Source organism: Setaria viridis, chromosome 8 (assembly GCF_005286985.2).
Source record: "Setaria viridis chromosome 8, Setaria_viridis_v4.0, whole genome shotgun sequence".
NCBI classification, from domain to species: Eukaryota; Viridiplantae; Streptophyta; class Magnoliopsida; order Poales; family Poaceae; genus Setaria; species Setaria viridis.
The window spans coordinates 31,336,623-31,346,969 of NC_048270.2; the positions used below are offsets into that span (position 1 = coordinate 31,336,623).

Sequence of the window (10,347 nt, forward strand, 5' to 3'; positions counted from 1 at the left end):
GCCGTGGCTCGCCGCGCACGGCGCCTGCCCGTGCTGCAGGGCCACTGTGCCGTCGCCGGAGAATTATATATTAACTTGTGAGATCGATATGGACTATGGAGTAGAAAGTAGCTTTTAAATTTCTTCTTGCACGTATGTAAATTAGCAGTACAGGTACCTATGTTTACCCGCAAAGAAATCACGCCTTGAACTGATTTTCCTTTCGAATTTTTTTCTCTTCTTTTATTTTTCACAGGAATATTAGTCCTTACCTCCATGGGAAAAGCTAGAATGATGTTTAACTTCATGATCAGACTGCTCTACACATAGGTATTTTGTGAATGGAAAAAAATAAAAACATGTAGCGCTCATTTAACCATTTCAACCTAAGCAATTAAGATAGACCTGAGCATTTTGAGCCCGGCTGCCCCGATCCATGGGGTCGGGGCAGAGTATGTTGGGTTTTGCCCCACCTACGCTAGCTATAGGAGCTAGCTATAGGATTAGGTGTGGTCAGCGAAAATTAAAATTGAGCCTGCCCACACAATTAATTTTAATTATTTTCCTATTTAAAAAAGGATGGGAAGCTCGAGCCCTAACCCAGCCCGACACTATCCATGGGACAGTCGTGGGCACAAATTTTCAACCTCAATTGAATCGAATTTTTTTTACCGGATCCACAAAATGTTCAGGTCTAGACCACTTTGAAGCTGCTGAAGTCAATCACAAAGTCCTAGCTAGACACCTAGAACAACCCAGCAGAATGGACTTCCTTTGGTTGCGCTTGTCTGAGGTTATGAACTAATTTCAGTTAAGGTCTTGCTTGTTTGGAATTGCGAAATGCGGAAATGAACTATTTTGTATTCTAAGAAAGAACTATTTTCCGAAAAAAGAAAAGGTGAAAGAAGCCAGAAATTTCTACAGAAATGTTGGCGGGCTAAAAGCCCAGCTGCCAAAGCCCAACAGTGCAATTCTAAGGCTGTTCTGCCTGCCGTGGCGCGCCAATCCTATCTGGCTTCCGTTATCCCATTAGCTGTATGGCTTTCGTTGTTTGAGATTCGTGCAAAGTAGATGCATCCATCTTTCTCAACCCTAGCTTCCTCCTGGCCATGCCGCCGCCATCTCCACCAGGCCGGTGCCGTGCCTGCCGGCCCCGGCGCCGCGGCTGCCGCACCCGCCCCCTCCGTGGTTGTCACGCCCGCGGTTGCCGCCGTGGCTGCCTCCGTCGCGCCTGCCGACCCCACCGCCACGCCCGTCGAACCTCCCTAGCTGCTACCCCTGCCGGCACCGGAGAAGAAGAAAAAATGGAGATTTTCTAAAAAAAATATTGATGTAGATTTAGAAAAATGTTGAATATGTTTTTTTAAGATGTTGGAATATGTGTTCCGAAATGTTGAATGTATCTTTTATAAAATGTTGAATCAAGTATTTTGCAAATGTTGATCTGATTCTAAACAAATGTTGATTCTAATATGCTAAAATATTGAATCTGATATAAAATGTTGTTGAATTTTCTAATTGAGCTTTAAAGCTATATTGGTTATCCAGCACATGGAACCTATATAGAAGCCTCGCCGCGGCGCCGTCGTCGACGTCACCGCCGCCGCGATTCCTATCTCGCAAACCCTAGCCCCCAGATCCGACAGCCCCTCGAGAGCCCGTGAAGCCAATACCTTTCCTCATCCACTCATGGATGCCGGCAACGGCGAGGACCGCATCAGCAGCCTACCCAACGAGGTGCTGCATGCCATCCTCATCTCTCTCAGCTCCCCCCGCGCCGCGGTGCGCACCGGCGTGCTCTCCCATCGCTGGCGCCACGTATGGACCCCGCTGCGGGAACTACGCCTTGCGGAAGGCGTCAACGCGCCACTGCCACAGCCGCTGGCCTCGTTCCTGGACACCGTCGATGCCGCCTGGGACACCCCGACCCTTAAAGGACTCAGCATCGAACCGTCCGCCGCCTACGGCCGCGACTTCCCAGCACGACGCGTCGCGCCGTGGCTGAGCTTCGCTTCGGAGCGTGTGGTGGGCCCACTCTTCCTTCGCTTGCCTATGCCAGAAGATGATGGGGAAGAGGCGGTGCTCGAGCTTCTGGCGTGCGAAGGGGTGACAAAGATCTGCCTTAGACTCCACGAAGCTTGGCGGCGGCTTGCTCCGAGCACTGACCGACCTGACAATGATCTGTGACTGCATGGATGGTAGTGAGCTCACAACCCTCGTGTGCACGCAGTGCCTGTGCCTGATGGACCTGAGGCTATGCATCAGGTTGGATAATGCTTTCTGACATCTCCGTATGCTCCGATTCAATTCGTTGCGTTTGCTGTTCTTCTCCTCTTGAAAACATGGTGGCTGGAGATTGTGGCACCAAGGCTGGAAAAGCTATCTGCATCCATCTCCATTGATGAGGCGCCAATTTCTGCCCCAAAGCTTGCAGAGGTAGTCCGGTCCAACAGCACCTACTATCCTCGCCACCACCAGTTTGATGATCTTTGGGGTTGCCTCCGGCTGCTAGAGCTCGATCAGAATCACTAGTAGAGAAATGATTTTCCATCCTCAACAAAAGTATCTATTAATTTTGGACCTCGGACTAAAAAGGTTTTTGTCCCGTGTTTAAATTTTGTGGTCCGTGGAGACCCTTTAATCCTAGTTGGTGTTACCAACTGGGCCTAAAGGTGACCCTTTAGTCCTGGTTGGTAAAGCCTTGACCCTTTAGTCCCGGTTGGTAACACCAACCAAGACTAAAGCCCCACCAAGCTTTAGTCCCGGTTGGTGTTAGCTTTAGTCTCGGTTGGTGTTAGCAACCGGGACTAAAAGTCTTTTGTCCCGGTTGTTGTTACCAATCGGGACTAAAGGGTCCTCCACGGGTAAATACAAAAGGATAGCATCTTCTACTTAGTCAGATGTGATGTGTAGGTGAGATGATAAGAAAGCTACGCACGAGGCAAGAGGTTGCGGGTTTGAATCCAACGCACTGCACATGCGCATATTTTCGCATGTAAAATCGTGTTTCCCGGGAATTTAGAATATTTTTTTAGTGCAAAACCCTTTAGTCCTGGTTGGTATTTTAAAGGTTTATTTTTAGTTCCGAGTGAAAGATTTGAGACTAAAGAGGGGGACCTTTAGTCCCGAATAATTAGTCCCAGTTGGATTTTCGACCTATGCGTCTCTCCAACCGAGACTAATGCTCAGTTTTCTACCAATGAATGTGTCCTGATGCAACAATTTGACAAAGTTGATGAATTCAAACTGGGTGAAACGAACTGGATTTCCGTAAGGAGAATCTGACTTCCTGTATCCTCGTGATAGTCCTGGATCAGTAGATATCACATACAGCTCATTTCAGCATAATATATCATCCATACCACGATAACAGTACATTAATATTTATTACCTCTCAGAATTTGAGAGTACAATCTGGTACAAACCCCTTGGGCTAAATGACATGAATAAAGCCAACGCGGCAATAACTAGCTTCTAGAAGCATCTCCATCATCTCAATCATCTCCACAAGCGAACTTGAGCGTAGTGCCTCGGCCCTCAGTCGTACCATCTGTCGTGGTTGTTGTCGAAGTCGGACTTGTAACTTGCAAACTCACGAATTGTCCCCAAGGAAGGATTGGTAAATGAATTTGCGAGATTAGGTGTATGGGCGATAATGAGGTTCATTTGTGGATAAACTTGGTAGTATGGATGTTGTGGCCAAAAAGAGATGTGGTGGTTGGTTTTTGGTGCTGCGGCTGCTCTTTTTTCTTCAGCTATCCTTTCGAAAGTTCCTTTTGTTTTCTAGTTGCTTGCCATGAAATGTGCAATAAACATTCGAGGTTGGTTATTTTGTGTATGGCCTTGTAGGCCCTCTACCTCGTCCCTTCCCCCTGCAAGAGTGACTCCTCTTTTCCCATTGCCATAACTTGTTTGTTGCTGCTGCTAGGGTTGTCTATTGCAATTTTGACTTTGTTGCTATGAGGGTTGAGCACCCTCAATCGGTAGCACATGTTGAGCTGGATATGGCTGTTGATGTTGTGCGAAATTGTATTTTGGTGTTTGCCAATTCTGATCTTTTTGAGCTTGCCTTTGGTAGTTTCTCTCAATTACTCTTTTTTTGTGGTCCTCATCTAACCTGCAATATTTTTCCAACTCGGCGAACAAGGCTTCCATGGTTTTGGGTTTTTCTCTTGTTAGGTGCGAAGCTGTCGGGCCTGGTGTTAGCCCTTTGATGCAAGCTGCTATGGCTACACTTTCATCCATATCTGGAGTTTGTGACTTCAATTGTGCAAATCTTTGACATAATTGGCTAGGGGTTCTTTGTCTCTTTGGATGCAGTGAAACAAGTCACCCGAGTCTGTTGTTGCACGATGGAAGCCTTGGAAGTTTTGTATTAGCTTTGTTTTGAGATCTATCCAACTGTATATTGACTGCGGTGGGAGTAGTGAGTACCAGTTCAGTGCTGCATCCTCGCAGGCTATGATTAGGGACTTGGCTAAGATAACATTGTCTCCTCCAGCTGATGCTACTGCAGCTTCGTAGCTCAAGAGGAACTGGCAAGGGTCATTTTGCCCATTGAACTTTGGCAATGAAACTATCTTGTAGGTTGGAGGCCATAGAGCTGTTTGTTTGCAAGCCTATGGACAATGGAGAGCTTTGGTCAGTTGCTACATAGGCGCCTGTCATCACTGGTACATTGTGCCCAGTGAGGTTACAATTTGCTTGCAGGATGTTTGCATTGTTCACGACATATTGCTATCTCAAGGGTGGTGGTTGTGTTTACGGTTGTGGTGGCGTGTTTTGTAATTATTGCAGTTCATCCAATTCCTCTTGAAATTCTGCCGATTGTTGTTTTGCTTGATTTAGTTTTGCTACTTTTTAGGCCGCTAGATGTTAGGCTTCCAGTTCTTTAGCAAATCTTTCTTTTTCTTGTTTTAGAGTCTCGAGTTGCCTTAGCGCCAAGGTCAATTCCTTTTCTGCTGCTCCGAGTAAATCGTTTCTTGTACTTGTCTCCGGCTGTGCTTGGTTTGTTGCTTTCACCTCGGCTCTTTTTTCTCGCTTCTTGTTTGTAAGTTAGCCTCGACTCTCTTTAACTTTTCTATGGTATCTATGTCATCTTGATCAACAGGGACTAGTCTTTTCTCTTGAGCCACAGGGTTCTCTCTTTCGCCCTTGGCGGCTTCCTGTGGTGCGGTCTTCTTCTTCTTCATTTGTAGCATCGTGGGTTGTTTTGTGGCTGAGAACACGATGAGCGCCTTGTTGGTCTCAAAGGAACTTGACACCGAACAGATCTAAAGTTACAATGGGAACAATACTCGTAATTGGAAAGACTAATCTCTCTTTACAATGGGGTAGGCTCCCCTTTTATATTTCCTGTGTTCCAGTTGACCCTGTTCCTCCTCCAAAATTCTTTTGAAGTTCCTTCAGTGTTTTATAATGCTACTTACTAGAAAAAAAAAGGACAAGTCAGATTCATCTGCAAAATTTTCCAGAATTTTGTAGCCTTGGAAGCAATTTTATTTGTTATAACTATTTTTAAGCACCACCTGCATATATCGAGAGGACTGTAAAGAACAACAGATAACTTTAATATTCATGTGAAAATGAACGTGGAAGGTAATAAAAGGACATTTCAGGAATTGGTCTGCAGGGATGAATGCTGGGCGACCACAAATAATCAAAGTGAATAAAAGGTCCCCTCCCCTCTTGCTCCCCGGGCTCCATGGTAAAAGGTGGACGCATGTCAATTTTTTAATAATCACAACTCAGTCCAGATCATACCGTTTGTATATTTTTCAAATAAGCTCTTGTATTAAAATTTATTTCGACGTGAAGAAGGAAAAATTAGATAATGCTATCTTTTTTATAAAAAATTCCCTTGCCAGGCAAATTTTTCAAAACCCCCGCAGCTCGAACCCTAACTCTCGCACTCTCCTCCCCACTGGCCTCTCTCTCCCTCTCTCCTCCCTTCCACCGCCCTCTCTCTCTACCCTCCGCCGCAACCTCCCCTCCCCTTCTCCCTCTTTGCCTACCTCCGCCACCCCTCCCCGCCCGCCGCCGCCGCCACCCGCTGCTCTTGCAGGATACAGATCCGACGTGAGGGTGCGGCTTGGAGTGGGAACGATGGCACAACCACGTGTGCTTTAGGAGCCTCTGCACCACTACAGCTAGGCATGGAATGGGGTAGTGAGCTTCCAAAACAACACCTCCAAGAAGGGATGTGACGCCACAAGCGCTACCGTCGCCAACCAGAAGGTCTGAGTTTTACACCCAGGAAGCACGCAAGGCCGCGAGGGGAAAGAAGGCAATTCGACTGACGCTGCCTAGGAAAGAAATGGCTCCAAAATTCATCGTCGTCAACGGCCCTAGAGCAGCCAAGGGTTTCGCCAAGACCTCCATTCCCCATGCATATATATAGCAGCCAACATATATTTAGCAGCCACCGCATCGGCCCACCACAACCACTGTGCAAGGCGGTCACCACAGAACTGCTACCCCGGGGGTGGCACCAGCAGTCCATCAACGTCAAAAACACTGCCGAAGGTAGCTTGGATCTGCCCGGCCGGCACCACGCCGAGCCCACCATTGCCATCCGTGCAAGGTAGCCATGTCGGGGCAAGACAGGGCCGCACACTGACGGCACCGGTCACCCAAGGCCGCATGCCATCGTCCTGTCGCTGCGTACCATCAGGGCAGGCTAGGGCCACACACCGAAGGCAATGGCTACCCTAGGCCGCACGCTGCTGCGCTCCCATGCTCTCGTGCTGATGAAGCCGCAGATCGAGATCTAGAAGGAAAAATAGGAAGAGAAGAAGAAGGATGAGAAGGAGAGGAAGGTGGAGAGAAAGGGGAGGGATGAAGGGAGGGGAGAGGACCAGGGGAACGCCGCTGCCGCTGGCCGGCGGCGCTGCTTTGAGCCGGCGTGGGGGGCTGTGCGATGAATGATCTGCTACTTGTTCACGCTTGAACCTATTTGGAGGAGGATTGTTACAGGCTTTTTCAGCGGTCCAAATTTACACTTTGATTTATTAGCCCAACTTGCATTGCTTGGGACTAAAAGAAAAATGTAATGTGCAAAGAATGAAATGGTCTACCTTTTTCAGACTTTAAAGACTTGGTTCTCCATGCAATTAGCTCAGGGACACCCATTATCAGAGGGATCAATACTCAATAGTAGCATGCTTGGTCCTATACCTATCAATGTGTGGGTGTCTTGGTTACAACAATTCGATCCCATTTTACAGACACGATGCAGCGACTTTTTTTTTTTTTGAGATAAAGACACGATGCAGTGTGAGACTCGGGCTGAAAGCCCATCTACTAAAGCCCAACCCTAATCCAAAGGCCTTCCAATCGAACCGACTCCGCGCCTATGAGCCGATACCCTACCTCTGCCGCTTATGGGTGAAGACCGCCGCCGCTGCTCCGGCAGCGAGGACCGCATCAGCGGCCTCCCCGACGAGCTGCTGCACGCCATCCTCGTCCGCCTCTACTCCACCCGCGCCGCCGCGCGCAGCAGCGTGCTCTCCCGCCGCTGGCGCCACGTATGGGCCCACCTCCCCGAGCTCTTCCTCGGCGGCAGCCGCGACGCGCCGCCGCCGCTGGCGTCGCTCCCGGACGCCGTCGACGCCGCGCTAGCCGCCTACTCCGCCACGGCGGCGCTGTTAGAGCGCCTCCACATCACGCTGCGACGCGGCGACGGCGGGCACCCCGTCCAGGCCAGCCGCGCCGCATCGTGGCTGCGCTTCGCCTCGCGGCACGTGGTGGGCGAACTCCGTCTCTTTGTGCCGGCGCCGGGAGTCGATGGGGAAGAGGAGGAGGTTCTCGAGCTCCCCGCGTGCCCCCGAGCGAAAAGTGTCAGGCTTACCATCCATGATTCATGGCGGCTCCGGCCACAGCCGGCCGGTTTGTTCGCCGCGCTGACCTCCCTGAGGATAGATTATGGCCGCATGGAAGCCAGCGAGCTCACAGACCTAGTGTGCAAGCGTTGCCCGCAGCTCAGGGATCTGAACCTTTCCGTCGATCTGGTTGATGTCTCCGACGTTTCTGTGCTCTCTGACTCACTGCAGTCGCTGCTGTTCTTCGTCCTAAACATACGGCGGCTAGAGGTCGTCGCGCCAAGGTTAGAAGAGCTTTTGGTGTATCACGCCAGTGAGGCTCATATCACTTCCCCTAAGCTTGCAGAACTGGTTTGGAATGGCGAGGACTATGACCCTCGCCTCCACAAATTTGACGATGTCGGGCGTCACCTCCGGCTGCTAGAAATTGGTCAAATTTCAGGAGCGGCATCGTTGATGCGGCAGTTTGATGAAGTTGACAAGTTGAAACTGCAAATCTCCATTCCATGGGTGTGTTGGCATCAGTGATTCTTTTTGAAAGGAATTGTTTTCCTGATAATCCGTTGATATTTGATATTTTGTGCCTTCTTGTGACAGGAAACAGCAGGGTACGGAAGCTTATTGAATGAAACGAACCAGCTGCCCAAGTGCAGGACATTGGTCATATCCTTATCGTGGAGAAACCATGGCATCGCACCAGCCATGATGCATCTCCTGAGGAGTTGCAATAGTACAAGGAAGGTATCCGTGCATTTGATTGATCATTGTGACCGATTACTGGTAATGTCTAAGCATTTTACTCTTATTAGAAAAATCGTAGTCCTCTTAAGATATTGGAGAATAATGTTGGGTTTCCTAATCGGTTTTTCATTGAGGGGTGGTTGCGGTTATGAATGTGTTTTATAGGTCTATTCGAAATGTCAGCAAGCTTAAAGCATTGGTTTAGATTTATTTTATTCTTTTATCTTTGACCTAGTTATTATGCATGATGTAGTGCCAACAGAACATCAATAGTTTAATTTTTTGTATATATTCTCCAATAATGCAATGATATTGTATTTTCTTATTTCCAGGCGCATTCTTGCCCATTGTCTTGTCCTTGTCGCTTGGCAGAGAGTGGTAGGATTGATGGCATTGCTCTCAGTTTCCTTGAGGAAGTAAAACTTCATAACTTTGCAAGTTCCAGTGATGAATTGGAATTTGTGGAGGCACTATCCAGATGCAACGCAGCAGTCCTAAAGAAATTGGTCATAAATTATGCTTATGGCCCTGCTACTCCACTAACCATGGCGATATGTGAGAAGGTCCGTAGCATGTGGCGTCCAAATGTTAGTGTAGAATTCTATGTGTTTCTAGATGGAAGGCTAGTTCGTTTCGACTGAGTACGACCCAATTCCTGTGAAAAATTTGAATGAAACTATCTGCTATTTCTTCATCCTTGCACCTGTTTAGAGGAGGATTATTGCAGGCTTTTTCATCCGCTGTTCAAATTTAGACTTTAATTTATTAGCTTACCTCGACTTGTTTGGGACTATTGTTGATGTTTCTGGGACTATAAGAATTTATTCTTCATCGATGATATCTTAAATTGCAAGTATAATTAACATATATAGCATGGATGGTAAAGGCTTTATTTTTTATGCTTTTCTTTTGATCTTGTGTATCTAATTAATATCTTAAACTGCAAGTACAATTAACATAGCATGGATGGTAAGATCAAATAAAATCAAATAAAGTGGCGTATCACTATTTCCTCCTCATCATTCCTACTGAACGAGGACAAATAAAGCATCTGCCAATTTTTCGGGACCACCACAGGCTAAGAAGCGCTGTATGGCCGAAAGACCATCTGCCAAAGCCCAACAGTGAATTTTTCAGCCCAACTCGGGAACCTTCTGCTGCAGACTGCAGTGTCGCTGGAGCGATCCGTGAGAAACCCCTTCCCAAATCCAAACGATCGCAGGACTGCTGGCTGCATCGATCAAGACCGTCCCCGCCGCCACCGCCAACGGCACCGTCACCGCTCCGGCGAGGACCACACCAGCGGCCTCCCTGATGAGCTCTCCACAGCATCCTCCTGCACCTCGGCTCCGCCCGCGCCGCGGCGCGCACTAGCGTGCTCTCCCGCCGCAGGCGCCCCTCTGGCACCACCTGCCCAAGCTCATCTTCGGCAACGGCAGCCACGATGATGCGCTCCCATCACCCCCCCCCTGCCCGAGCTCGTCGTCGGCAACTGCAGCCACGACAGCGCCCTCTCCACCTATGCCGCCCCGACCCCTCGAGGGCCTCGTCATCGTCCTCTCCACCACCAACAATAACGGCGTCAACATCCCAGCCGGACGCGTCGTGCCATTGCCGCGCTTCACATCGGAGCGCGTGGCCGGCGAGCTTGTCCTATTCATGCCACCTGCTCCTCCGATGAGGTTGTTGCTCCACGAACTGGAAGTCGATGGGGAAGAGGAGTTCTCCAGCTTCCGGCATGTGAACTAGCTAAAACAATCACGCTGCGCCTCAAACAGCGGGGGCTCCAGCTCCAGTGGAGGCGGAC

General features: G+C 48.9%; 1 protein-coding gene across 1 annotated transcript; it reads left to right on the forward strand.

The window, feature by feature from the left end:
- Positions 1 to 7,361: 7,361 nt before the first annotated feature.
- On the forward strand, positions 7,362 to 8,745 carry LOC117834500 (F-box/LRR-repeat protein 25). Its single transcript, XM_072290300.1, has 2 exons — positions 7,362 to 8,083; positions 8,706 to 8,745. Exons 1-2 carry the CDS (start codon positions 7,362 to 7,364, stop codon positions 8,743 to 8,745), a joined length of 762 nt encoding a protein of 253 aa, XP_072146401.1.
- The last annotated feature ends 1,602 nt before the right edge of the window (positions 8,746 to 10,347 follow it).

Excerpts from the sequence above, each read along its gene's own strand:
- LOC117834500 (XM_072290300.1), top strand. The coding sequence starts at position 7,362 with ATGGGTGAAGACCGCCGCCGCTGCTCCGGCAGCGAGGACCGCATCAGC. Across the intron at positions 8,084-8,705 it reads CTAGAGGTCGTCGCGCCAAG|GTCTATTCGAAATGTCAGCA; the intron begins GTTAGAAGAGCT and ends TGTGTTTTATAG.